General features: G+C 52.6%; 2 protein-coding genes across 8 annotated transcripts; one reads left to right on the forward strand and one right to left on the reverse strand.

Moving 5' to 3' along the window:
• Window positions 1–211: 211 nt before the first annotated feature.
• Window positions 212–8068, reverse strand: APOBR (apolipoprotein B receptor). Of its 6 annotated transcripts, none has more exons than XM_074382250.1 (6): window positions 7968–8068; window positions 7213–7267; window positions 4693–5950; window positions 1183–4350; window positions 827–1098; window positions 212–740 (listed from the first exon to the last, which is right to left on the reverse strand). In XM_074382250.1, the coding sequence occupies exons 3-6, from the start codon at window positions 4942–4944 to the stop codon at window positions 671–673; spliced, it is 3762 nt and encodes a 1253-aa protein (XP_074238351.1). In that variant the 5' UTR covers window positions 4945–5950; window positions 7213–7267; window positions 7968–8068; the 3' UTR covers window positions 212–670. The 6 variants fall into 6 exon arrangements, with proteins under 6 accessions (XP_074238351.1, XP_074238350.1, XP_074238353.1 ...); XM_074382249.1 differs by having other exon boundaries at window positions 7895–8068; XM_074382252.1 differs by lacking the exon at window positions 7213–7267.
• CLN3 (CLN3 lysosomal/endosomal transmembrane protein, battenin) lies at window positions 8043–25206 on the forward strand. 2 transcript variants are annotated; one of them, XM_003928709.4, is made up of 16 exons: window positions 8043–8155; window positions 8351–8472; window positions 8625–8703; window positions 11406–11502; window positions 12926–12997; window positions 13862–13941; window positions 14062–14147; window positions 14966–15038; window positions 15126–15269; window positions 17382–17494; window positions 19711–19757; window positions 19838–19906; window positions 20001–20056; window positions 20184–20277; window positions 24515–24655; window positions 24757–25204. In XM_003928709.4, exons 2-16 carry the CDS (start codon window positions 8427–8429, stop codon window positions 24874–24876), a joined length of 1317 nt encoding a protein of 438 aa, XP_003928758.1. In that variant the 5' UTR covers window positions 8043–8155; window positions 8351–8426; the 3' UTR covers window positions 24877–25204. The 2 variants fall into 2 exon arrangements, with proteins under 2 accessions (XP_003928758.1, XP_074238356.1); XM_074382255.1 differs by lacking the exons at window positions 8043–8155; window positions 8625–8703 and having other exon boundaries at window positions 8171–8472; window positions 24757–25206.
• The last annotated feature ends 2689 nt before the right edge of the window (window positions 25207–27895 follow it).

The following is a 27895-nucleotide window of genomic DNA, read 5'->3' on the forward strand; positions in this document are numbered from 1 at the left end:
ACCAGCAGAGTTCTGAGCTACCATTTTGGAAGCTCAAGGCAGCTCGTCTTTGACTCTGAACAGTGCTCCTTACGCCCTCCTAACCGCTTTCCTTTGGACTGGCCTTGACTCCAGAGGTCTATGTTACCCCACCCAGTTCTGAGGGTCTTGGTGCAGAGAGGTGGGCTGGGGAGCGGGAGTCAGAGAGGGACACCTGTAAGAATGGTCTCTGTTCCCTCTCAGTCTTCCTTGCAGTCTTTATTTTTCAATTTTGTTTTTAAAAGATGGGGTCTTTCGCTATGTTGCCCAGGCTGATCTCAAACTCCTGGTCTCAAGCGATCCTACTACCTTGGCGTCCCAAAGCTTTGGGGTGACAGGCGTGAGACCCTGTACCTGGCCTCCTTGCAGTCCAGACAGCTGACTCAGGCTGGGGAGGAACCAGGGCAGGAACCCTGAGAGTTGGTCTCAGTGGGATAGGTGGGCCATCAGCCGGCACTGGAGAATCAGACTCAAGTTCAAGGTCTTCCCAGACATCTGGTTTTGCCTGCTCCATGAATGATACACCAAGACACTGAGGCCCAGAGGGTGGAGAGGATGCGTCCACAGTGGCAGAGGGAGCAGGGCTCAGTGGCGTCCAAGTGAGGCTTCTGGTCCCCACCCAGGGCCTGGCTTCCAGGGTGTCGGGTCTCAGTCACTGAGGCTTGGGCCGGCCCAGACGGGCATGCAGCTCCTGCATCATGCCAGGGTGTGCGAGGCCAAACCTGGAGGCATAAGTCGGACCCGTGAGAACAGCTCCCCAGGTGCACAAGGTCTCTTCCCCACCCCCACTGAGTCACCCTGTGCCTACCCATGTCCCAGGGGCCTTCTCCTAGCTGGCACCGGGGTCCCATCATGCCTCGGAGGGCTTGGCTCAGGGGGTTCCTCCGGCTGGAGGAGTCTCTGCTCAGGGGCCGACGGCTCCTCCTCCTCGGAAGGGTTGGGGAATGGGGGCTCCTCCTGCTGCTCCAGGGCCGGGGTCCGACGAAAAGAGGGCCGTGAGCGACGCTGCGAGGAGCTTCTCGAGAGGTGCACGCGGCTCCTTGGGACAGAGACATCTAGGAGGGATCCGGGGAGCAGAGCCTGCAGGAAAAGGGGCACGGAGGACCATGGGGTCAGCTTGGGGATTCCACTCGGTCCCCACCAGACCCCATCAGGAGCCCTCACCTCGCTCCAGCTGCTGGCAGCATCTCCTCTGGCACTGCCGATGGCCTCAGCTGTCTCCACATTTCCAAGTGACCCCGGTGCAGCTTCTGCAGGGGCCTGGCATGTCGGCCACTCCTCCTGGCCCCTGATGTCCTCCAGGCTTTCTGGCTTAGTCTCCTCGGCCCCTGCCCTCTGGCCCCCAGTCACCGTGAGCCCCTCTGCATCAGGGAGCCTTGGTGGCTCTGCCTCGGGGTGGTGATCCCCATGCCGCCCCTTACTGTATTCCCTCTGTTCTCGCCATCCCGCAGCCTCTTCTTCCAACAGCGTCCACTCTTCTAAAAGCCCCCCAGCCTCCACCATGGCTCCTGTCCCCTCTGCCCTCGCTGTGTGGGAGCCCGCACCATCCAGCCCACAGCTGTCCTCTGCACCTGCAGATTCCCCGGCCTCTACCTGCCCTTCCCCATGCTCTCCCTCCCTGGCCTCAAAAGCCTCTGCTGGGCCGCCTCTGCCAGCCACCTCTTCCTCTGTTGACCCCTCCAGGCCAAACTCCTGCCCACCTGCATCTTCTCCCACCGCTGCCTCCCCACTTTCTTTCGAGTCCCATCCTCGTCCAAGCACCCCTTCCAAAGCTTCACCAGCACCAGCAGCGCTGACATCTGGGACCCCCTCACCCCCTGTAATCTCAGCAGCCACGGAGCCGGTCTGTGTGTCCTCACGGTCAAGGAAGCCCACAGCTGCCGCCTGCAGCCTCCAGCCTCTCCCGGGCGTTCCATCGGCCTCCACCTCCCCAGCCTTGGTTTCCCTGGTATAGGCCTCTCCCAGTGACCAGCCCGGCCCTGAGGCTGCCCCTGTGCTTCCGTGCAGCTCCTGGTTCTCTGAGACAGACATCTCTCCCTCCTCAATTCCACACCCCGTGTGTTTGGAGGCCGGCCCCTCCCCACCTGCCTCTGGGACTTCTGGCAGTTCAGACTCTCGGCCTCCTTCGGCCTCAGCCTCCGGGGTCTGGCCTCCTGCAGCCGCCTCCTCCTGCTGCTCACCATGGGCCGCTTCCTCCTGGGCATTTCCTGGGAAGGCCTCGGAGGCCTCAGGCTTTACAAACCCCATGAGCCTGGGACCTGCCTCCAGGCTCCTCTGCTCTTTGCTCAGGGTGAGACCCTCCCAGATCTCCGCCTCGCCTGCCCACCCTTCCTCGGGTTGCTTGGTTGGGGTCTGGGCGCCCCCCATCAGCTCAGGCTCCTGGCCTTTGGAGACCCCGTGTGTGAGGCCACCCCACTCCACCCCCAGGGCGCTGCAGCTGGTCTGGGCTGCCTCACTCTCCTCCGCTGTGAGCTCCTCCTCAGGCCTGGCCTCTGGGGTTGCCTCCAAGTCAGCAGCTCCTTCAGCCTCTCCATCCGAGGGCAGCTCAGCCGCTGGGTCCCCGCCGCTCCCTCTCTCCTCCCGGGCCTCCTCTGCCTGTACCACCTCCTCCAGCCCGGCCCGGTCAGCCCTGATCTCCAAGTGCTGACTCACCTCAGCCTCCTTCCCACGCAGGTCGACCTGATCCTCAAAGCTCTCCCCTGCCTCCTGGCCTCCCACAGCCTCCCTCCCTGCTGTCTGGCTCTCAGCGGCCTCTTCCATTCTCTCAGTGCCCAGGGCCTGGGCCTGTTTGGGGAAAGGGCTCACCTCAGCCTCTCTTTCCTCATCCCTCTCCTCCTCTAGGACCCAGACTTTTCCAGTAGCCTCTAGGAGCCTTTCTCCTGGGATTGCTCCATATTCTGTCTCTCTGACTCCTAAGAAGTCAGCCTCCTCCTTGCCTGAGGTTGTCCAGGCCTCCTTGCCTCCTGAGACTGTCCCGGCCTCTTCCCCTCCTGAGGCTGCCTCCTCCCCTCCTGAGGCTGTCTTGGCCTCCTCTCCTCCTGAGGCTATCCCGGCCTCATCTCCTCCTGAGGCTGCCTCCTCTTCTCCTGAGGCTGCCTCCTCCCCTCCCGAGGCTATCCCAGCCTCCTCCCCTCCTGAGGCTGCCTCCTCTTCTCCTGAGGCTATCCCAGCCTCCTCCCCTCCTGAGGCTGCCTCCTCCCCTCCTGAGGCTATCCCAGCCTCCTCTCCTCCTGAGGCTGCCTCCTCTTCTCCTGAGGCTATCCCAGCCTCCTCCCCTCCTGAGGCTGCCTCCTCTTCTCCTGAGGCTATCCCGGCCTCCTCCCCTCCTGAGGCTGCCTCCTCTTCTCCTGAGGCTATCCCAGCCTCCTCTCCTCCTGAGGCTGCCTCCTCTTCTCCTGAGGCTATCCCGGCCTCCTCCCCTCCTGAGGCTGCCTCCTCCCTGCTTGAGATTGTCCCGGCCTCCTCCTGGCCTGAGGCTGTCCTGGCTTCCTCCCCATCTAAAATTATCCTGGCCTCCTCCCTACCTGGAGTTGTCCTGGGCTCCTCTCTGCCTAAGGCTGTCCAGTCCTCAGGCTGTGCCCCTGGGCCCCGTGTCCCCTGTGCCTTTCTGCTTTCACGGGCCTCCTCCACCACCACAACCTCTTCTCCCTTCCCAGCCCCTTCAGCCCCGGGCCCCTCGGATTCCTCGGCCTCTGCCTCCCCGATCCCCTGCTCAGTACCCAGGTCGTCCCCCGCCACCTCTGTCCCAGCACCAGCCTTCCCCTCCCGCTCCCTGTGCCAGGTCCACTCTGACTCCACCCCTCTGGCCATCCCTGGCTGTCTTGCCCTGACCTCTTCTTCCTCCTCCTCCTCCTCCTGTTCCCAGGCTCTCAGCCTCTCCTCTCTGTTCACTTCCTTTTCATCGGGCTCCTGCCTCTCCTGGGCCTGGCCGCTCCGGTCTTGGCAAGCCCCAGACCCTACCTTGGACTTCTTTCTGGCCTCCAAGGGGGCACTTGGCTCCTGGCACCTGGCTGCCTTGGCTGCCTCCCCAGCCCCACTGTCCTGCCTCTCTGCTTGGGACCCATGGGAGCTGCCATCTCCCCAGCTCCGGGTCTGTTCCACAGCTGAGCTCCTGGCTTCACGTCTTCCGTCCTCCCCAGGCCCTCTCAGCCGTCCGGCCCCCTGGCTTTGGCCACCTCTCTGGCCCTCCAGGGCCTCCTGGGCTTCCTCTTCTACAGTCTTCCCTGTCCTTCCCACTGCCACCGCCCCCAATTCCTCAGCCGCCCGCGCCTCCGGCTCTACAGTGGGGACTGCATCTCCCAAGAGGTAGGCGACAAAGGTGCCAAGGGAATCCTAGAAAAAAAGAAGGAGGGGAGAGGCATTAAGGGGAGTCCCAGTGCTTTCCCGGGGGGCCCTGGCTGGAGAAGCCCAGGTTAAGGAAGAGGGTCCTGGGATCTGGGAGAAGAGGATTTGCAGAAGTAGCCAGAAAGGGCGGCGATTAGGGGTATGAGGATGCTGGTGTGGGGTTGGGGACTGATATTGATTAGGCCGGAGGCTGCCTGATCCCAAGAAAGCAATCTCCAGTCTGAGGAGATCAAAGGGAGGAGGGGAAAGGTAAGGCCCCAGGGGAGGTGCCCAGAGGTGAGGCCCCAGGAAACGGGGTGCAAGTCTCGGGCAGCTCTTTGCCCCTCTCACCAGTGCCCCCCTCAAGGCCTGGTGCAGCCCAGGGAGGTGTAGCCGGAGAAAGTCCATCCTGTCTGTCTCTGTCCGTGCGTCCAGAAAGCTGATAATGACTGTCCCCACCCACCAAGACAAGCCAGTCTTCCCCAGGACGCAAGACACTTCCTCTTCCCCTGTGTCTCCCTGACACGTCCCCACCCTGGGCCCTGCCCCTGGCCCCCGATGCCCACAGCAACCCCCGCCGCAGCCTTGAAAATGGGTGAACATCACACAGGGACTCAGGCGCTCGTTTGGAAATAAAGGGCAAGGGAGAGGCCAGAAAGGCCAAGGTGGAAGCAGGAGTCCTTAGAGCTGGGAATGGGCAAGGGGGAGGGAGGGGACATGTGGCAATGGCAGCTCAAGTGACTCAGGTCTTGTATCCACACCTCAGCCATTTCCGTCTCCCCTACAAGCCGCAGACCCTCTGCGAGAGGAAGCTGGGGTTTGTGGTTCCTGTTTTGCCTGAGGAGTAAGAGCAGCAGTGAATAGGGTGCTGTTGGGAGCTCTGACACATTTCACTGTCATCACTGCTTCCCTGAGAGGCGGAAGGGGCTGGATTGGTGACTCCAGGGCACAACCCCTCATCTATGATTAGCCTCGCAAGAGAGAACTTGGCTAAACTTTGTACTGTAGCCTTACCTGTGTCTTCCTCCCACCTTCCTGCGACTTCCCTGATGGCAGATGCCACGTATGATATGCTGCTGCATTTCTAGAGCCCTGCATAGGTAATAGGATTCCACTTTCCATCAGCTGAGTGACATGGGAGGCCTCCTCCCCTCCCCACCTGGCCTTTGGAGTCCCAGAGGCAGGCCTCCCAAAGTGCTGTGATTATAGGTGTGACCCATCACTTCCTGTCGCCTCAGGATTTTTTTTTTTAACCCTAAAGGGGAGGGGGTCACATTTTTCTTTTTTATTTTCCTTTTTATTTTTTGAGACTGAGTCTCACTCTGTCACCCAGGCTGGAATGCAGTGGTAAGATCTTGGGTCTGCCTCCCAGATTCAAATGATTCTCCTGCCTCAGCCTCCTAAGTAGCTGGGATGACAGGTGTGCACCACCACGCTTGGATAATTTTTTTATCTTTAGTGTAAATGGGGTTTTCACCACCTTGGCCAGGCTGGTCTTGAACTCCTGATCTCAGGTGATCGGTCCACTTTGGCCTCCAAAGTGCAGGGATTACAGGCCTGAGCCACCTCGTCCCGCCAGAGGGCACATTTCAAACAGCATTCTGAAGGCCTGGTGGTAAGAAAGAGCAGTTAGAGGTGACACAGCACACAGCGGAGATGAGTCAAGGACAAGAGAATGCAGGATGCCGCTCCCCACCTAGAGGAAGGTAAGGGTATGACTCCTTATTTGGAACTACACAGTGACCTTGCTCTACAACTCTTCCCATACCCTCCTTCTCTCCTCCCAAGCCCCACTTTCCTATTCCAATTAGGGCAATTGGATGAAATCACAGAATCAGAATCTTAGGCCTTAATTAAAATAATTTAGTCTGGCGGAGTGCGGTGGCTTACACCTGTAGTCACAGCACTTTGGGAGGCTGAGGCGGGTGGATTGCTTGAGCCCAGGAGTTCGAGGCCAGCCTGGGCAACATGGCAAAATCCTGTCTCTACAAAAAGTACAAAAATCAACTGGGCACAGTGGTGCGCACCTGCTGTCGCAGCTACTCGGGAGGCTGAGGTGGAAGGATTGCCTGAGCCTGGGAGGTCAAGGTTACAGCAAACCAAGATCCTGCCACTACACTCCAGCCTAGGCAGCAGAGCGAGACTCTGTGTTTAAAAAAAAAAAAAAAAAAAGAGGCTGGGCGCAGTGGCTCAAGCCTGTAATCCCAGCACTTTGGGAGGCCGAGGCAGGTGGATCACGAGGTCAAGAGATCGAGACCATCCTGGTCAACATGGTGAAACCCCGTCTTTACTAAAAATACAAAAAATTAGCTGGGCATGGTGGCACATGCCTGTAATCCCAGCTACTCAGGAGGCTGAGGCAGGAGAATTGCCTGAACCCAGGAGGCGGAGGTTGCGGTGAGCCGAGATCGCACCATTGCACTCCAGCCTGGGTAACAAGGGCGAAACTCCGTCTTAAAAAAAAAAAAAAAAAAAAATCGGGTCGAAGCACCAACTTTGATGGAGCAGGAATCCTGCAGCAGCCTACAGCCAACCCAATGGCTTCCTGCCTCTGGTGCTCTATTTCTTATCACCATACAGGTCTCTAAGGTCACCTTTAGGTCTAATATTGCATGATCATCAGCAACTTTCCAATTTTTTTCATATATATATCTTCTTTTCTTTTTACATTTTTCTTTTTTTTTTTAGACAGGATCTCTGTCGCCCAGGCTGGAGTGCAGTGGCGCGATCATAGCTCACTGTAGCTTCAACCTCCTAGGGACAGTGATCCTCCCACTTCAGCCTCCAAGGTACCTACGACTACAGACAGGCATGCGCCATCATGCCCAGCTACTTTTTGTTGTACATGCATATATATATATATATTTGTACCTTGGTTTTCTCATCTGTAACACCGGGGGTTGAACCGCCGTGATAATTTTTGGTTCTAGGATAATTTGGAAAAGGGAATCTCTTAACATTTTGGATACTGTCAACAGATAATTCATGAAAACCCCTTAGGTGGGTTATTATTTAGGTCTCCAAAATAATTTGTAAGGGCAACAGATGGGAATAAGAATGATCTGAAGCTGATTGTTTTTGTTCGCAACCAAAACATTCCTGTCTTAAAAAAAAAAAAAATGCCGGGCGCGGTGGCTCAAGCCTGTAATCCCAGCACTTTGGGAGGCTGAGGCGGGTGGATCACGAGGTCAAAAGATCGAGACCATCCTGGTCAACATGGTGAAACCCCGTCTCTACTAAAGATACAAAAAAATTAGCTGGGCATGGTGGCGTGTGCTTGTAATCCCAGCTACTCAGGAGGCTGAGGCAGGAGAATTGCCTGAACCCAGGAGGCGGAGGTTGCGGTGAGCCGAGATCGCGCCATTGCACTCCAGCCTGGGTAACAAGAGCGAAACTCCGTCTCAAAAACAAACAAACAAACAAACAAAAAAAACAAAAGGTGGGGCGGGGGGGTGGAGGAGTAGGCAGGTAGCCATATTTGTTTCTGGCAAGTGAGCACTGAAGAAAAACGAGCTGAAGCCTCCCGCAGCCACGACTAGTGCTGGCAGGATACCGTCTAGGTCTTGGGCGCCGTTGATCTAAGGTCATGGCTCTGCTTGCTGCTCCCACCCGCTCCAGTTTAAAACCTGCGGTTCCAAGGTTCTCCGGCTTCTTCCTTTCTCATGCTCTAAGGCTGAGAAGGCCCAAAGCGAAGACAGAGAGGACCCGGAAGTAGGGAGGACCTCCGAGCACGTGATGGGGGAACACGCGGGTGCTGTCACGTGACGCGACAACCTGCCTCCTCACTGTGCCGAACGTTCTGCTGCTCTTAAAGGTACAGGCGGCAGGGTCCCTGCTGTAGACGGGGCGGGGGCAGAGTCCGATGGGTGGGGCGTGGTGGAGTGTGGTGGGTCGTGGGGCGCGCGAGATGGAGTCCCGGGCTTCCTTGATGGATCGCGGGGCGCGAGCGCCGCAGACAAGCCGGAGCTGGGACCGACAATCGGACGTTGATCCTTGTCGCCTGTCACAGACCCTCATCCCTCCCGTGGGAGCCCCCTCTGGACACTTTGTGACCCTGGACCCTTGGGGGACCTGAACTTGGTGCCATGGGAGGCTGTGCGGGCTCGCGGCGGCGCCTTTCGGATTCCGAGGGTGAGTATTCCTGCCCACCTTCCTGGGAGCAACCACCTCTGGCTCGCAGCCCACCCGAGGGAAGTGAGAGCTGACTCGGCCCCGGGAGGACACGCATGGAGCCGTCGTGCCTGAGAGTGGGTAGGGGTCATGCCCTCTTCTCACTCTCCCAGGGGAGGAGACCGTCCCAGAGCCCCGGCTCCCTCTGTTGGACCGTCAGAGTGCGCATTGGAAGAACGCGGTGGGCTTCTGGTGAGTGGCCTGAGAGTTCAGCAAAAGTGACGATGGCGTAGGAAGAGGGAAGTGACAGGAGGACAGGGGGAAGAAAGAGTTGAGCTACTCACAGGAACAGAACCCACAAAGATTTACCGAATCCACTGGTTTGCCCCCAGGCAGCATGTAAATTTTCCAAACTTCATTTCTTATCATCTTCCGGATATGGCCACATTCTCATACCACCTGTAGGATTATTTACTTGTGTTTTTCCTCCAGCCATTTCAGCCTTGAAGTTTTTTAATGCATGTATTTTTAAAAAGAAAACTTTAAATCACTACTCTACATGGAAAACCAGTATTTTCCTAATCAACATTTAAATAAATGCATCACTACTAAAACTTTTTATTTTAATTTATTTTATCCTATTATTATTTTTTTCTTTTTGGGCCAGGGTCTTACTCTGTTGCCCAGGTTGGAATGCAGTGGTGCAGTCACAGCCCACTGAAGCCTGCAACTCCTGGGCTCAAGTGATCCTCCCACTTCCTCCTCCAAATAGCTGTGACTACAGGTGTGCACTACCACACCTGGCTAATTTTTTTTATTTTTTATAGAGATGGGATCTCACTTTGGGACCTGGACTGGTGTCCAACCCCTGGTCTCAAGTGATCCTCCTACCTCAACCTCCCAAAGTGCTGAGATTACAAGCATGAGCCACCGTGCTGGGCCTAAAACTTTTTTATTTTATTTAATTTTATTATTTTATTTTTGAGACAGAGTCTCACTCTGTCACCCAGGCTGGAGTGCAGTTGCCTGGTTTCAGCTCACCGAAACCTCTGCCTCCCAGGTTCAAGCTATTCTCCTGTCTCAGCCTCCCGAGTAGCTGGGATTACAGGCATGTGCCACCACACACAGCTAATTTTTGTATTTTTAGTAGAGATGGGATTTCACCATGTTGGTCAGACTGGTCTCGAACTCCTGATCTCTTGTGATCTGCCTTCCTCCACCTCCCAAAGTGTTGGGATTACAGGCTGAGCCACCACACCCAACCCTAAAATTTTTTTTTTTTTTTTTTTGAGACAGAGTTTCTCTCTTGTTACCCAGGCTGGAGTGCAATGGCGCAATCTCGGCTCACTGCAACCTCCGCCTCCCGGGTTCAGGCAATTCTCCTGCCTCAGCCTCCTGAGTAGCTGGGATTACAGGCATGTGTCACCATGCCCAGCTAATTTTTTGTATTTTTAGTAGAGATGGGGTTTCACCATGTTGACCAGGATGGTCTTGATCTCTTGACCTCATGATCCACACACCTCGGCCTCCCAAAGTGCTGGGATTACAGGCTTGAGCCACCGCACCTGGCCCCCTAAAACTTTTTTAAAGGTCATCCATCCATCCACCTTCAAAACTTATTCAAATACAGAGCATCGGGAAATACTTTTAGCATTAACCTAAACGTTGAGGACTTGGGTCCTCAACCCACTTCCAGACTGGGTTGGAAGTGGCTTCCCATGTACTTCCCATGTACTCTTCCCATGAGGAGTCACTTAACCTCTCTAAGCCTGGTTCCTCAACAGTCAAATGGGAAGAGTAGTATTGTAATTCTACTTCAAAGGCTTATGAAAAGGCCCCTGATGAAATCTGTGGCATGAGACCCAGATTCCCTCCCATTGCTGAGTGCAGCCCTGGGAGATGAGAGTAAGCAGACAGAACCTTCCTGGATCCTAAAGGCCTTTGGTCTTATCTTGTTTTGATCCATGCAGCATCTTGTGGGGTAGTCAGGAGAGAAATTTGTATCCCCATTTTACACATGAGTAGACTGAGAAAGTGGGAAGAGGCAGACTTGGGACTTGCACACAGTCCCTTCAATTTCCAGCTCCAGGATTTTTTTCTTTTCTTTTCTATCTTTTTGAGACAAGAGTCTTGCCCTGTTGCCCAGTCTGGAGTGCAGTGGCGTGATCTTGGCTCACTGCACCCTCTGCCTCCCTGGTTCAGGTGATTCTCCTGCCTCAGCCTCCCAAGTAGCTGGGATTACAGGCTCCAGCCACCATGACCAACTGATTTTTGTAGTTTTAGTAGAGACAGGGTTTCATGTTGTCCAGGCTGGTCTCGAACTCCTGGCCTCAAGTCATCTGCCCGCCTTGGCCTCCCAAAGTGCTGGGATTACAGGTGTGAGCCACCGCACCTGGCTGCCCCGGGATTTTTTCTTTTCTTACTGTACTGCAGTGTGGCAGAGGATGAGAAATGCCTTAGGAACTGAGTCCCAGTGGGAGCTCAGAGGAGAGAGTGGTCGGAGAGAGCCTCCAGGAGAGGTCTTAGAGGCAGGAAGTGAATCCAAGTCTGAGATCCCAAAGCCCCTATTTCTTCCTTTTTATTTTTTATTTTTGTGACAGGGTCTTGCTCTGTCACCCAGGCTGGAGTGCAGTGGCATGATCACAGGTCACTGCAGCCTCTAACTCCTAGACTCAAGCAGTCCTCCCCCTCCGCCTCCCAAGTAGCTGGGATACAGTGCGAGCCACGACACCTGGCTAAATTTTAAATTTTTTGTAGAGACAGGGGTCTCACTATGTTGCCCAAGCACCAAAGCCGGTATTTCTGACCCCAGCACTGAATGAGGATGGGATCTGGTGCAAGAGAAAAAAAAAGAGGGAGCTGATTGAAGGGCACAGGTAAGGGGAGACTTGGCATGAAGGCTGCAGGTGTCTGCAGGATCCAAAGGGAGTTGAGACCTGCCCTGTTCCTTTCAGGCTGCTGGGTCTTTGCAACAATTTCTCTTACGTGGTGATGCTGAGTGCCGCCCATGACATCCTTAGCCACGAGAGGACGTCAGGAAACCAGAGCCATGTAAGTGACCCTCTCTCTACCACCACCACCATGGTTAGTCCCTGTGGGAAGATGAGGACGTGGGACAGAGGCCCCCTTGAAAAACTCATGGAATGGGGTGGGACAAAGGGGCTAAAGTTTCCAGTCTCTGGCTGGGCGTGGTGGCTCATGCCTGTGATCCCAGCACTTTGGGAGGCTAAGACGGGTGGATTACCTGAGGTCAGGAGTTCAAGACTAGCCTGACCAACATGGCGAAACCCCTTGTCTACTAAAAATACAAAAAAAATGAGCTGGACACGGTGGTGGGCACCAGTAATCCCAGCTACTCGGGAGGCTAAGGCAGGAGAATTGCTTGAACCCAGGAGGCGGAGGTTGCAGTGAGGCAAGATCACGTCATAAGATCACATCACTGCACTCCAGCCTGGGTGACAAAGGGAGACTCAGTCTCAAAAAAAAAAAAAAAAAAAAAAGTTTCCAGTCTCCCAGACCCCCAGAGCAGGAAGGGAATTGAAGAGATTCGTGGGCACCAGTTTTGCGAACTTCAACATTGGCCAGGTGAGACAGTCATCTACAGCAGGGTTTCTTAACCTGGGCGATGTGACATTTTGGGAAGGGTGAGTCTTTGTTGTGGGGCTCTCCTGTGCATTGTGAGACATTTAGCAGCCTCCCTGGCTTCTACCCATTCAATGCCAGTAGCACACCCTGTGACCCCTAGTAGTGACAACCAAGAATGTCTCTAAACATTGCGAAATGTTCCCTGGCGGGGTGGTACTGCCCTTGGTTGAGAACCACCTGTCTGTGGTAAGCTGGGGCATGCATGTCCCATCCAAAGGGAGCAGCCACCACCTGGTAGGTCCAAGATCAGATTTTCTGGCAACCTGTATTTCTATATGAAAGCCCTTGAGGCTGGGCTCAGTGGCTCACACCTGTAATCCCAGCACTTTGGGAGGCTGAGGAGGGTGGATCACCCAAGGTCAGGAAACCATCCTGGCCAACATGGTGAAACCCAGTCTCTACTAAAAATACAAAAATTAGCTGGGCATGGTGGTGCACACCTATAGTCCAAGCTACTCAGGGCACTGAGGCAGGAGAATTGCTTGAACTGGGAGGCGGAGGTTGCAGTGAGCCAAGATCACGCCTCTGCGCTCCAGCCTGGGCAACAGAGTAAGACTGCATTTAAAAAAAAAAAAAAAAAAAAAAAGCTTTTGAATGTGTTACCTAAACAAAGTCCATTTACAGGGCCATCTTTGGCCCGTGTCTAGTAGGGTGAGACTTATGGAAACCGTCTCTTCATTGTGCATGCAGAGAAGCTGAGGTCCTAAGAGGTCGATCACTGCTGACCCAAAGCCATCCTTCAGGTGAAGGCAGAGCTGGGACTGGAGCCAGGCTCTGTGTGTCTAGCCCTCTGCCTCCTAGAGTGAAAGATGTTCTTCTCTCCCATCAGGTGGACCCAAGCCCAACGCCCATCCCCGACAACAGCTCATCACGATTTGACTGCAACTCTGTCTCCACAGCTGTGCGTACTTATCTCACCTGGTCCCCTCCTAACCCAGGGACCCTGGGTCTGCAGACCCCACTCCTAGCTCTTCACTACCTAGCTGGGACTGTCATGATGAGAACAATTGAGACCTGGGCCAGGTGTAGTGGCTCACATCTGTAATCCCAGCACTTTAGAAGGCCACAGTGGGAGGATCACTTGAGCCTAGGAGTTTGAGACCAGCCTGGGCAATCTAGTGAGATCCCATCTTAAAAAAAAAAAAAGAGAGAAAGAAAAAAATGTATATGTAATAATTGAGACCTTAATATAATTTCTGAGGCCGAGGTGGGCTGATCACTTGAGGCCGAGAGTTCGAGACCAGCCTGGCCAACATGGTGAAACCCCGTCTCTACTAACAATGCAAAAATTATCCAGGCATGGTGGCGCGTGCCTGTAATCCCAGCTACTCGGGAGGCTGAGGCAGGAGAATCACTTGAACCAGAGAGGCAGAGGTTATAGTGAGCCGAGATCAAGCCATTACACTCCAGCCTGGGCGACAGAGTGAGACTCTGTCTCTGTCTCAAAATGTGTTTATAGATATAAAATTTCTGAGCTGTTTCTGTACATAGCATATATTAGCTCATTTAATCCACATAGCAGTCCTGTGAGCTAGACGCTATGATATCCCCATTTTCCAGATAAGGAAATTAAAACTAAGAGAATATAAACTCTTGACACACAACTAAGGAGTGGCAGAGCTGAGACTTGAACCCAGCTCTGCCTGATTCCAGAGCCTGTGTTTGCAGCAGACCTGTTTGGCCAGCTCCTGCCTCTCCTTGGCTATGTGGCTGGGAGGGTTATACCCTGGAAGCTCTGGGGTCTCACTCTATTCTCCTGTCTCAGGCCGTGCTCCTGGCGGACATCCTCCCGACACTCGTCATCAAATTGTTGGCCCCTCTTGGCCTTCACCTACTGCCCTACAGGTCTGCGTGGGGGTGGCGGGAGGCAGGGCAGGCGGGAGCTGAGAGTGGGGAAGCTGGGAGGGCTGGGGAGCTGAGAGTAGAGGCTGACCTCCCCCTTCCCTCGCCTTCTCACCCCCTCAGCCCCCGGGTTCTTGTCAGTGGGATTTGTGCTGCTGGAAGCTTTGTCCTGGTTGCCTTTTCTCATTCCGTGGGGACCAGCCTATGTGGTGAGTGTGTGGTCCTGTGCCAGGTGGGGGGCCCCGAGGAATCACATTGGATCATTTGTGGGGAGAGTCTCCCCAGCCTCCCATAGGAAAGGGATTCATTCTGTCACCCGCAGAAGCCTGCTAGGGCTGTCAGCATAGGAGATGGGAGACGGACAATTTGAAGGGCTGGGCGGTGGAGGAGATGGGAGAAACTGGATGCATCAGACAGAGATTGAGGTCAACAGAGCCAAGACTCTGGGATGGGCCAGGCGCGGTGTCTCACGCCTGGAATCCCAGCAGTTTGGGAGGCTGAGGCAGGCGGATCACCTGAGGTCTGGAGTTTGAAACCAACCTGGCCAACATGGTGAATCCCCGTCTCTACCAAAAACACAAAAATTAGTCGGGTGTAGTGGCACACACCTGTAATCTCAGCTACTCAGGAGGCTGAGGCAGGAGATCTCTTGAACCCAGGAGGCAGAGGTTGCAGTGAGCCAAGATCGCATCACTGCACTCCAGCCTGGGCAGCGGAGCGAGACTCTGTCTCAAAAAAAAAAAAGGAAAAGAAAAGAAAAGAAAAGAAAAAGACTGTGATGGAAGGGTGGAGACATCAAGGGTGCCTGTCTACCCCCGGTCTGATGGCTGGCTGGATGGAGGTACCACTCTCCATGAAGGGACTCGCAGAGGATGGGGGCTCTGCTTCAGACTCGGAACCTGGCCCGTGCGCAGGATCTGTTGGAGCCTCTGTAGCTGATATCTAGGAGGCCGTGGCCAGACACCTTAGGGGCCTGGGCAATGCGGCAAGGCGAGGTGTGACCATCCCAGTGCTTCTCTCCCCCCAGGGGTGGTCTTGGCTAGCATCTCATCAGGCCTGGGGGAAGTCACCTTCCTCTCCCTCACTGCCTTCTACCCCAGGTAAGCAGGCGGAGGACGGAGTATGGGGAGAGACTGTCCCACGGCCGGCCTTGGTCCTCCTGAATGCCCCTGTGTTCTCCTTCCCAGGGCTGTGATCTCCTGGTGGTCCTCAGGAACCGGGGGAGCTGGGCTGCTGGGGGCCCTGTCCTACCTGGGCCTCACCCAGGCCGGCCTTTCCCCTCAGCACACCCTGCTGTCCATGCTGGGTGTCCCTGCCGTGCTGTTGGCCAGGTGAGCTGCCCTGAGCCAGGAGGGAGAGGGGTCCAGGGAGAGTAAACTTGACCATGACTGTGTGCGGTGGCTCATGCCTGTAATTCCAGCACTTTGGGAGGCCGAGAAGGGCGGATCACCTGAGGTCAGGAAACCATCCTAGCCAACATGGTGAAACCCCGTCTCTACTAAAAAATACAAAAATTAGCCGGATGTGGTGGCAGGTGCCTGTAATCCCAGCTACTTGGGAGGCTGAGACAGGAGAATCGCTTGAATCTGGGAGGCAGTGGTTACAGTGAGCAGAGATCACACTGCTGCACTCCAGCCTGGGCAACAGAGTGAGACTCTGTCTTGGAAAAAAAAAAAAGAAAGATAAAAAACTTGATCATGATTGCATCTTCATGTCCCTGTAGCCTTGCTCTGAAGGGAGGCCGAATCCAGACTCTGATAGCCCTGGGTGTGAGTCTTAGGGCTGCTAGTTTTTAGCTGTGTGGCTTTGAACAAGTCAGTCTACATCTCTGAATCCTCAGTTTTTCCATATTTCAAATGGCAATCGTTCTTGCTTTCCTGGGAAGCGATGAGTGTAATGCCTTCCAGCACAGTGTGGTTCCCAAGGTGATCAGAAGTAGGATGAGGGTGGACTTTATTTGATTAGTTCTTTTTTTCTTCTTTTTTTTTTTAGACAGAGTCTCACTCTGTGACTCAGGCTGGAGTGCAGTGGCTGGCGTGATATCGGCTCACTGCAACCTCAGCCTCCCGGGCTCAAGTGCTTCTCCTGCCTCAACCTCCCGGGTAGCTGGGACTACAGGCCTGTACCACCACACCTGGCTAATTTTTTGTATTTTTAGGAGACACAGGGTTTCACTGTGTTGGCCAGGCTAGTCTCGAACTCCTGACCTCAAGTGATCCGCCTGCCTTGGCCTCCCATAGTGCTGGGAATACAGGGGTGAGCCACTGCACCTGGCCTGATTAGCTCTGTGTGTATTTTCATGCATATTAGGAAACAATTTGAACTAGCCAATCACACCTGGCCCTTTACAAGATTAGTGCTTAGGACAAATCCAGGTAGAAAACGTGAGTCCGTTTCAAGGAAATTATTAAGTAAAAATTATTATATACAGGAGGAATATGGATATGGCAAATAACGTGACGCCAGAACCTTAGTGACTAAAATTGAGGAAGTTCTGGCCTAGCACAGAGCAAATGTATAATTAATGGGAGCTAGAATAATCATTAGAATAATAATGGCAAGAAAACATAACTGACTTGCTTAGTGTGACCCAGCAGTCCAAACAAAGGCCTTCTGCTCACGCCTGTAATCCCAGTGCTTTAGGAGGCTGAGGCAGGAGGACCACTTGAGGCCAGGAATTTGAGACCAGCCTGGGCAACATAGCAAGACCCCCATCTCTACAAAAAATTGAAAATATGAGACGGGCTTGGTGGCACATGCCTGTAGTCCCAGCTGCTTGGGAGGCTGAGGCAGGAGGATTGCTTGAGCCTTGGAGGCTGAGGCTGCAGTGAGTTATGATTGAACCACTGCACTCCAGCCTGGGTAACAGAGAAAATCCCTGTCTGTAAAAGAAATCAAAACAAAACAAAGGCCCATGGATAGGAACAACAAGGAGATAAATTCAGCTCCAGCTGGGCGCGGTGGCTCACACCTGTAATCCCAGCACTTTGAGAGGCTGCGGCAGGCAGATCACTTGAGGTCAAGAGTTCGAGACCAGCCTGGCCAACATGGTGAAACCCTGTCTTTACAAAAATAAAAAATTAGCCAGATGTGGTGGCACATGCCTGTAGTCCCAGCTACTTGAAAGGCTGAGGCAGGAGAATTGCTCCAACCCAGGAGGCAGAAGTTGCAGTGAGCCAAGATCACGCCACTGCACTCCAGCCTAGGCAACAGTGAGACTCCGTCTCAAAAAAAAAAAAAAAAAAATCGGCTCCAAAGAAGGATGCCTTTGCCCTTAATTGGAGCTCTCCAGCACAGGGCAGGCACTGTAGAGGCAGTGAGCAACCCATCTTTGGAAGTGTTCAACAGTAGAGGTGTTCCCCTGGGAAAGAGTGGCCTAGATGGTTCCTGGGACCTTCCCAGCCCAGTAGGGCTCTCTGACCTTGCCTTCCTCCTCCTCCTAGCTATTTCTTATTGCTCACATCTCCTGAGCCCCAGGACCCTGGAGGGGAAGAAGAGGCAGAGAGTGCAGCCCGGCAGCCTCTCATAGGAACCGAGGCCCCAGAGTCGAAGCCAGGTAGGAGACACAGACCCTCTGAGAGGTCACTTTCTTTCTCTCTGAGTTTGGTCTTTTCCTCTCTACAATGGACACGGTTCAGCGGGGAAAGAGAGTGGGCGTACTGGTTATGGGAAAAGCTTTCATCTATTTCAGAAATACTTATTGAGGCCGAGCACAGTGGCTCACACCAGTAATATCCAGCACTTTGGGAGGCTGAGGCAGGAGGATCGCTGGAGCTCAGGAGTTTGAAACCAGCCTGGGCGACAGAGCAAGACCCTGTTTATCAAAAAAAAAAAAAAAAAAAAAAGAGAAGAAGGAAGAAAGGAGAGAGGGAGGGAGGCAGGGAAGGAAGAACAAGAAAGGAGAGCTCCAATTATGGACAAAGGCTTCCTCCTGTGGAGCTAAATTTTTTTTTTTTTTTTGAGGCGGAGTTTCACTCTTGTTACCCAGGCTGGAGTGCAATGGTGCTACCTCGGCTCACCACAGCTTCCGCCTCCTGGGTTCAGGCAATTCTCCTGCCTCAGCCTCCTGAGTAGCTGGGATTACAGGCACGCACCACCATGCCCAGCTAATTTTTAGTATTTTTAGTAGAGACGGGGTTTCACCATGTTGACCAGGATGGTCTCGATCTCTCGACCTCGTGATCCACCCGCCTCGGCCTCCCAAAGTGCTGGGATTACAGGCTTGAGCCACCGCACCCGGCTGTTTTTTTTTTTTTTTTTTTTTTTTTTTTTAAGATGAGGTTTCACCATGATGGCCAGGCTGGTCTTAGACTCCTGACCTCAGGTGATCCACCCACCTTGGCCTCCCAAAGTGCTAGGATTACAGGCGTGAGCCACCGCGCCCAGCCTTTTTTGGGTTTTTTTTTTTTGAGACGGAGTCTCACTCTGTCAACTAGGCTGGAGTGCAGTGGCGTGATCTTGGCTCACTGCAAGATCCTTCTTACCGTGTGCCAGGCATTCCAGTCACAAGTGCTGAGGCCCTGTGGTGCGGATGAGCTGGGATGTTCTAGAACCAGAGAAGGGCCAGTGAGACTGGGCAGGGTGGGCCTATGGCCAGCTGTGGAGCTGTACAAGAGACGTTGGCTGGGTGCAGTGGCTCACGGCTGTAATTCCATCACTTTAGGAGGCTGAGGCAAGCGGATCACCTGAGTTTAGGAGTTCAAGACCATCGTGGCCAACATGGAGAAACCCCATCTCTACTAAAAATAACAAAAATTAGCCCGGTATGGTGGTGCATACCTGTAATCTCAGCTACTAAGGAAGCTGAGGCCCAAGAATCGCTTGAACTCAGGAGGCGGAGGTTGCAATGAGTCCAGATCGTGCTGCTGTACTCCATCCTGGGTGAGAGTAAGACACCATCTTAAAAAAAAGGGAGAGAGATGTGAAGAAGTCTCACTTGGTTAACTCTTTTTCTTCATCGTGGTAAACTATGTACATTACTCAGTGTTTACCATTTTATATTTTATTTTATCTTATTTTATTTTTTTTGAGACGCAGTTTTGCTCTTGTTGCCCAGGCTAGAGTGCAAGGGCACAACATCGGCTCACTGCAACCTTCACCTCTAGGATTCGACTGATTCTGCTGCCTCAGCCTCCTGAATAGCTGAGATTACAGGCATGTACCAGCATGCCTGGCTAATTTTGTATTTTTAGTAGAAATGGGGTTTCTCCATGTTGGTCAGGCTGGTCTCGAACTCTCAACTTCAGGTGATCCGCCCGCCTCAGCCTCCCAAAGTGCTGGGATTACAGGCATGAGCCACCGCACCCGGCCATTTTAACCATTTTTTTTTTTTTTTTTTTTTTTTGAGACAGAGTTTCGCTCTTGTTACCCAGGCTGGAGTGCAATGGCACGATCTCGGCTCACTGCAACCTCCGCCTCCTGGGTTCAGGCAATTCTCCTGCCTCAGCCTCCTGAGTAGCTGGGATTACAGGCACGAGCCACCATGCCCAGCTAACTTTTTGTATTTTTAGTAGAGACGGGGTTTCACCATGTTGACCAGGATGGTCTCGATCTCTTGACCTTGTGATCCACCCGCCTCGGCCTCCCAAAGTGCTGGGATTACAGGTGTGAGCCACCGCACCCGGCCTCATTTTAACCATTTTAAGCATCCAATCCAGTGGAATGTAATTTGGTTCCCACTACTGCGTGGTCTGGTTAATTCTGGCACACCCGTGCCTCTGCCGACTCTCAGTGTGAAAACTCTATTGCCCTGCCCTCTCCGTTTCCCTGCAGGCTCCAGCTCCAGCCTCTCCTTTCAGGAAAGATGGACAGTGTTCAAGGTTCGGATGAAGGCTGGGGTGTGTCCCCGTGGGGGTTACCCACCTCCGGGCCCCTCGCTTAGATCTTCCGCCTCTTCCAGGGTCTACTGTGGTACATTGTCCCCTTGGTCGTGGTTTACTTTGCTGAGTATTTCATCAACCAGGGACTTGTGAGTGAGGGGTGCTGGGAGGGGTGTGGAGGTGGTGCTTGGGGCTGGGACCCACACGGCCCCGTTGATCTCCCCTGTCTGGTCTTTGCTGCAGTTTGAGCTCCTCTTTTTCCGAAACACGTCCCTGAGTCATGCTCAGCAGTACCGCTGGTAAGAGGAGCAAGATACAGTGGGCTGGGAAGGTGCTGTGGTGATGGGGCTGCCCTGCCCAGTAGGCACCTGGGGTAGCAGGTTGTTGCCTGGAGGAGCCTCCTCCCACCCCCTGCCCCCACCTTAGGTACCAGATGCTGTACCAGGCTGGCGTCTTTGCCTCCCGCTCTTCTCTCCGCTGCTGTCAAATCCGTTTCACCTGGGCCCTGGCCCTGCTGCAGGTACCAAGCCCCTGCCCCTCACTCCACTCCCATCTTGGCTCCCAGCTTCCCCAAACCCCTCTGTTTCCCACTATCACTGGGATGTGTAAATTTTTTTTTTCTTTTTTTTTTGAGACAGAGTCTCACTCTGTCTTCCAGGCTGGAGTGCAATGGCGTAGTCTCGGCTCACTGCAACCTCTGCCTCCCAGTTTCAGGTGATTCTCCTGCCTCAGTCTCTTGAGTAGCTGGGATTACAGGCTCCCGCCACCATGCCCAGCTAATTTTTGTATTTTTTGTAAAAATGGGGTTTCACTGTATTGGCTGATTTCAAATACCTGACCTCAGGTGATCTGCCCACCTTGGCCTCCCAGACTGCTGGGATTACAGGGAGGTGTAAATTGTACACTATCATTTCTTAGCACAGGCAACTGAAGGCCAGGAGGGCTCCATGTAAAATGTATAGCCTCAGGAGCCGAGCAAAGCTGGTACAAAACCAGACTTCAGTACTCAGCCACTGTGTGACTTTGGGCAGGTCTCAGAACCTCTCTGAGTCTCACTTTCCTCATGTATAAATCGGGTGTGGCCAATACCTATTTTTCAGGGTAGTTGTAAGACATAGAGATGGGGGAAAGATGGAAGAACAAGATTTTGTGGGGGAAGGGGGTGTTTGTTGTTGTTGTTGTTTGTTTGTTTGTGTTTTTAGTGGAGACAGGGTTTCTCTATGTTGGTCAGGTTGGTCTCGGACTCCCAACCTCAGGTAATCCCCCCGCCTTGGCCTCCCAAGGTGCTGGAATTACAGATGTGTGAGCCACAGTGCCCGGCTATGTTTTTTTTTTTTTTAGTAAGAGTTGGACTTAGGCTGTGCCGGGTGGCTCATGCCTATAATCCCAGTACTTTGTGAGACTGAGGCAGATGGATCATCTGAGCCTGGAAGTTAAAATCCAGCCCGGGCAACATGGCAAAATCACATCTCTACAAGTTAGCCAGATGTGGTGGTGCACACCTGTAGTCCTAGCTACGTGGAAGCTGAGGTGGGAGGATCGCTTGAGCCCAGGAGGTGGAGACTGCAGTGAACTGTAAGACCACTGCAGTCCAGCCTAGGCAACAGAGCGAGACCCTGTCTCCCAAAAAAGGAAAAAAGAAAGAAAAAGTCAGGACCTTGCTCTGTCTCCCAGGCTGCAGTACAGTGGCATGATCATAGGACACTTACTTCATGCAAAGAGACATTATTTCACGCAAACATTATTTCAAATAATGTTTCTAACTATAAGAAAATGTACAGTTCTCGGCCGGGCGCAGTGGCTCAAGCCTGTAATCCCAGCACTTTGGGAGGCTGAGGCGGGTGGATCACGAGGTCGAGAGATCGAGACCATCCTGGTCAACGTGGTGAAACCCCGTCTCTACTAAAAATACAAAAAAAATTAGCTGGGCATGGTGGCGCGTGCCTGTAGTCCCAGCTACTCAGGAGGCTGAGGCAGGAGAATTGCTTGAACCCAGGAGGCGGAGGTTGCGGTGAGCCGAGATCGCGCCATTGCACTCCAGCCTGGGTAACAAGAGCGACATTCTGTCTCAAAAAAAAAAAAAAAAAAAAAAAGAAAATGTACAGTTCTTTTATTCCAGATGGTTAATTATAATAGAATCAGTGACTTTGTAGTCAATGGGTTATTTATCTTAAGTGTGCTGAGCAAATTGAACTGCCCTTGGCAAATAGTAGTTTACGGCTTTAAGGGCACAAACACCCTTCCTTACAACAGTCTACTAAAAGGAGTTTCATATAAGCAGCATCCATTGTTTCAAGGTTACAAATCCACAGCCCCTGAAGGTAACTGTTACAATAAACTTTCAACTCTGACAGCAAAGTCCTCTGCCCTTAAAATTTAGGAACTCACCCTGCCTCAACCTCTTAAGTAGCTGGGATTACAGCCACACACCACCACGCCCAGCTAATTTTTTGTGTTTTTTAGTAGAGATGGGGTTTCACCATGTTGGCCAGGCTGATCTTGAACTCCTGACCTCAGGTGATCCACCTACCTCAGCCTCCCAAAGTGCTGGGATTACAGCCATGAGCCAGCACTCACAGCTGCTATACTGTGTTTTTATAATTTATAAATGGTTTTAGCTGGCCAGGAGTTGTGGCTCATGCCTGTAATTCCAGCATTTTGGGAGGCTGAGCCAGGTGGATCACCTGAAGTCAGGAGTTCGAGACCAGCCTGGCCAAGATGGCAAAATCCCATCTCTACTAAAAATACAAAAATTAGCCAGGTGTGGTGGTGGGCACCTGTAATCACAGCTATTTGGGAGGCTGAGGCAGGAGAATTGCTTTACCCCGGAAGGCGGAGGTTCCAGTGAGCCGAGATCAAGCCACTGCACTCCAGCCTAGCCAACAGAGCGAGACTCCATCTCAAAAAAAAAAAAAAAAAATGGTTTTAGCTATAATTTTAACCAAGTCTGTTTCATAGTTAGGACTTATATCATTTATTTTCATTACCGAAAGCACCTGGAAGATGTTTCACTGGTTCCATTAGTATACTGGGGTGTGTTCTTTTTTCTTTTGTTTTCTTTTCTTTTCTTTTTGTGTTTTTTGAGATTGAGTGTCGCTCTGTTGCCCAGGCTGGAGTACAGTGGTGTGATCTCAGCTCACTGCAACCTCCGCCTCCCAGGTTCAAGAGATTCTTTTGCCTCAGCCTCCCTAGTAGTTGGGATTACGGGCGTGTGCCACCATGCCTGGCTAATTTTTCTATTTTTTAGTAGACATGGGGTTTCACTGTGTTGGCCAGGCTGGTCTTGAACTCCTGACTTCAAGTGATCCACCTGCTTCAACCTCCCAAAGTGCTGGGATTACAGGTGTGAGGCACCACACCCAGCCAGGAGTGTGTCCTTTTTAATGCTCATCTTTAAGTCCACCTCAGACTTAATGAATTAGGACCCCTAGGGGGAGGCCTGCTTGGGGCATTTATACCTAGATCCCCACGTGATTCTTAATGTATACGAAGAGTGTGAACCTCCAAGAGGCAGCCTACACACTGCACAAGAGGCAGCGTGGTGTTGTCAGGGCTGGGAGAGTGGCACCTCCCTGAGATACTGGGGCACAGAGGCAGGACCTACCCCCTGGGTCAAGGAGGCTTCCTGGCCAGATTCGGTAGTTCCTGCCTATAATCCCAGCGCTTTGGGAGGCCAGGGCAGCAGGGCGGTGACTTCTTGAGGCCAGGAGTTCGAGCTCAACTGAATAGGATGCCTGGCTATTCCCACCTTGTTTTACCATACTGAGCCAGCGGTTTTTCAAATTGGGGCAATTTTGCTGCCCAGGGGACGTTTGGCAACATCTACAGGCATTCTTTGGTTGCCACAACTGAGGGATGCTATTGGCATCTAATGGGCAAAGGCCAGGAATGCTGCTAAATGCGCTACCATACATAGGACAACCCCCACCACGCAGAACGACCGGCATCAAATGCCAAGAGTGCTGCGATCGAGAAATCCTGGTTTCAATGGTCCCACTTCCTTTAGGAAGCCTCCTTTTTTTTTTCTTTTTCTTTTTTTTTTTTTCTTTTTGAGACAGGATCTTGCTCTGTCTCCTAGGCTGGAGTGCAGTGGCACAATCATAGCTTACTGCAGCCTCCACCTCCTGGATTTAAGCAATTCTCCTATCTCAGACTCTGAAGTAGCTGGGACTACAGGTATGTGCCACCACTCAGCTAAGTTTTAAATTTTTGGTAGAGATGGAGTCTTGTTATGTTGCCCAGGCTGGTCTTGAATTCCTGGCATCAAGTGATCATCCCACCTCAGTCACCCAAAGTGCTGGGATTACAGGCATCAGCCACCACGCCAGCCTGAGGTTGGGATTTTGTGTGTTTGTGTGATGGAGTCTCTCTCTGCCCAGGCTGGAGTGCACTGGCATGATCTTGGCTCAGTGCAGTCTCTGCCTCCCAGGTTCAAGTGATTCTCCTGTCTCAGCCTCCTGAGTAGCTGGGACTACAGGCACTTGCCACCATACCCGGCTAACTTTTTTATTTTTAGTTAGAGATGGGATTTTACCATATTTAGTAGAGACCAGGCCAAGCTAATCTCAAAATCCTGACCTCAGGTGATCTGCCTGCCTCGGCCTCTCAAAGCGCTGGGCTGGTGTTGGGATTTTATCCAGGCCTGGCAGCCCTCCCCTTCACCAGTATCTCTGAGAACCAGGGGCCCCTGGAGGGGAGGCCGCCCTACCTCCCTGGCCCTCCCTGGTCCCAGGCTCAACCTCTCCTTCTGCCCACAGTGCCTCAACCTGGTGTTCCTTCTGGCGGACGTGTGGTTCGGCTTTCTGCCAAGCATCTACCTCGTCTTCCTGATCGTTCTGTATGAGGGGCTTCTGGGAGGCGCAGCCTACGTGAACACCTTCCACAACATCGCCCTGGAGGTCAGCACTAGCCAGGCAAGGGCTGTGGGTGGCCTGTCCAGGGACGTCCAGGGCAGGGATGTCTGGGACTGAAGCCTCACCCCTGCTCTCTGCCCTCCCAGACCAGTGATGAGCACCGGGAGTTTGCCATGGCAGCCACCTGCATCTCTGACACGCTGGGAATCTCCCTGTCAGGCCTCCTGGCTTTGCCTCTACACGACTTCCTGTGCCAGCTCTCCTGATACTCAGGCTCTTTGGGCTCCTCTACCCATAGGGACCTCCCTCTGCCAGGTTAGACCACCCCAGGGCCCCTCCGCGAACTGTGCGCCCAGCCTTCCCAGCAGGGCCGGGAGCAGGAAAGGGCTGAGCCTTGGTTCCCTGGCAGGGGGCCAGGCATGGTCTCCCACTCGGGGAGTTTCTTCCTGGTATCATGCCCGCTGAATAAATGCTGATTTTATCCGTGGACTTCTTATGCTGTTTTTGTCTCTAAAAAGAAAATACTTTTATTATGAAAGTAATACATACCCTGTTTCCTATATGTAGAAAGCATAGAAAAGGTGTGTCAACAGATTTCTGCCGTCTTTTTTTTTTTTTTTGAGACGGAGTTTCACTCTTGTTACCCAGGCTGGAGTGCAATGGCACCATCTCGGCTCACCACAACCTCCGCCTCCTGGGTTCAGGCAATTCTCCTGCCTCAGCCTCCTGAGTAGCTGGGATTACAGGCACGAGCCACCATGCCCAGCTAATTTTTTGTATTTTTAGTAGAGACAGGGTTTCACCATGTTGACCAGGATGGTCTCGATCTCTCGATCTCGTGATCCACCCGCCTCGGCCTCCCAAAGTGCTGGGATTACAGGCTTGAGCCACCGCGTCCGGCTTTTTTTTTTTTTTTCAGACGTAGTCTCCTCTCTCGGTCTCCCAGGCTGGAGTGCAGTGGCACCATCTCCGGTTCACTGCAACCTTTGGCCTCCTGCCTCAGCCTCCTGAGTAGCACAAACCACCACGTTCAGCTAATTTTTGTATTTTTAGTAGAGATGGGGTTTTGCCATATTGGCCAAGCTGGTCTCAAACTCCTAACTCAGGTGATCCACCCGCCTTGGCCTCCCAAAGTGCTGGGATTATAGGTGTGAGCCACCCTGCCTGGCCTCTGCCATCTTTGAGGCCTTATGTATTCATTAATTCATGTATTCATTGTATGGGACAATCTGTAAATAATCACATTGGACATTCTAACATGAAAGTTTTCAAACAGAGAAGTGGAAAGAATTGTGCAGTGAGTTGTCCTGAGCATGCACCCCTGGGTTCTATGTTAACATTTTGCTTTATTACATATCCCAGCCCCCATCAAATCTATCTACTCATCCTTACATCACACCCTACTGAGGCATTTTATTTTATTTATTTTTAGAGACAGGGTTGCACTCTGTCACCCATGCTGAAGTGCAGTGGCACAGTCACGGCTCACTGTAGCCTTGACCTCCTAGGTTCCAACAGCCCTCAAACCTTGACCTCTCAAGTACCTGGGACTACAGGTGCACACCGCCAAGCCCAGCTTTTTTTGTTTGTTTGTTTTTGTTTTGTTTTGCTTTGTTTTGAGACAGAGTCTTGCTATGTCGCCAGGCACCAGGCTGGAGTGCAGTGGCACGATCTCAGTTCACTGCAACCTCCACTTCCCGGGTTCAAGCAATTTGCCTGCCTCAGCCTCCCAAGTAGCTGGAACTACGGGCGCATGCCACCATGCCCAGCAGATTTTTTTGTATTTTTAGTAGAGACAGGGGTTTCACCATGTTGGCCTGGATGGTCTCGATTTCTTGACCTTGTGATCCACCTGCCTCGCCCTCCCAAAGTGCTGGGATTACAGGCGTAAGCCACTGCACCCGACCTTTTTTTTTTTTTTGGAGTTTCGCTCTTGTTACCCAGGCTGGAGTGCAATGGCGCGATCTCGGCTCACCGCAACCTCTGCCTCCTGGGTTCAGGCAATTCTCCTGCCTCGGCCTCCTGAGTAGCTGGGATTACAGGCACGCACCACCATGCCCAGCTAATTTTTTTGTATTTTAGTAGAGACGGGGTTTCACCATATTGGCCAGGATGGTCTCGATCTCTTGACCTTGTGATCCACCCACCTCAGCCTCCCAAAGTGCTGGGATTACAGGCTTGAGCCACCGCGCCCGGCCTTTTTTTTTTTTTTTTTTTTTTTTTTTTTTTTTAAGATACAGAATCTCCTATGTTACCCAGGCTGGTCTTGAACTCCTGAGCTCAAGCAATCCTCCCTTGGCTTGTAGCCATGAGGCATTGCTCTTGGCCTACAGTACTGTTATGAGGTGCAATTTATTTACACAGTAAAATATACAAATTGTTACATATTTTTACAGTAAACTAAGTTTGGGCTAGGCGCAGTGGCTCACACATGTAATCCCAGCACTTTGGGAGGCGGAGGTGGGTGGATCACCTGAGGTCAGGAGTTCAAGATCAGCCTGACCAACATGAAACCCCATCTCTACTAAAAATACAAAATCAGCTGGGCCTGGTGGCACGCACCCATAATCCCAGCTACACAGGAGGCTGAGGCAGGAGAATCACTTGAACCTGGGAGGCGGAGGTTGCGGTGAGCCAAGATCGTGACATTGTATTCCAGACTGGGCAACAAGAGCAGAACTCTCTCAAAAAACATATAAAATTAGCCAGGTGCAGTGGTATGCACCTGTAGTCCCAGGTACTTGGGAGGCTGAGGCACAAGAATTGCCTGAACCCAGGAGGTGGAGGTTGTGGTGAGCTGAAATTGAGCTACTGCACTCCAGCCTGGGTGACACAGCAAGACAGAGTCTGGCTTCATGTTTCTCTTATTTCATTGTTACCCTCTCTACCGTATTTGCCGTATCTGAGCCTAACAATACTTTTATTTACTTAATATTTTTCATCAAAGCAACTAACCTTTATTATAAATTCAGTTATTTTAAAGGGAACCATTATTATTAAAATCATGAGTTTGAAGTGCTACGTATGTATTTTCTACTGTACATTAAATAGTTACGTAACTATTGGAATTTAAAATGAACATACAAACAAGTTCCCCCTGAGACTACTCCATCATGACCAGTGATGTTTGTAGACCCAGATCTAGGAAATGCCGATGCACCGGTTAACAGCATGGGCTTTGGGGACAGAAGGAACTGACTTTCAGGTGCCAACCCTGCCATCCACTAGCTCTATGACCTTGGGCATGTCACTTCCCCTCTCTGCACCTCACTGCACCTCAGTTTC

Source organism: Saimiri boliviensis, chromosome 12 (assembly GCF_048565385.1).
Source record: "Saimiri boliviensis isolate mSaiBol1 chromosome 12, mSaiBol1.pri, whole genome shotgun sequence".
Lineage (NCBI taxonomy): Eukaryota > Metazoa > Chordata > Mammalia > Primates > Cebidae > Saimiri > Saimiri boliviensis.

Bases quoted from the DNA above. Each gene is read 5' to 3' on its own strand.
- CLN3 (XM_003928709.4), top strand. From the start codon at position 8,427: ATGGGAGGCTGTGCGGGCTCGCGGCGGCGCCTTTCGGATTCCGAGG. The intron at 11,503-12,925 runs GTAAGTGACCCT...CTCTCCCATCAG, and splicing joins CGTCAGGAAACCAGAGCCAT to GTGGACCCAAGCCCAACGCC. The intron at 13,942-14,061 runs GTCTGCGTGGGG...TCACCCCCTCAG, and splicing joins CTTCACCTACTGCCCTACAG to CCCCCGGGTTCTTGTCAGTG.
- APOBR (XM_074382252.1), bottom strand. From the start codon at position 4,944: ATGTTCACCCATTTTCAAGGCTGCGGCGGGGGTTGCTGTGGGCATCGG. The intron at 4,351-4,692 runs GTGAGAGGGGCA...CTTTTTTTCTAG, and splicing joins AGGCCTTGAGGGGGGCACTG to GATTCCCTTGGCACCTTTGT. The intron at 741-826 runs GTAGGCACAGGG...TTATGCCTCCAG, and splicing joins AGAAGGCCCCTGGGACATGG to GTTTGGCCTCGCACACCCTG.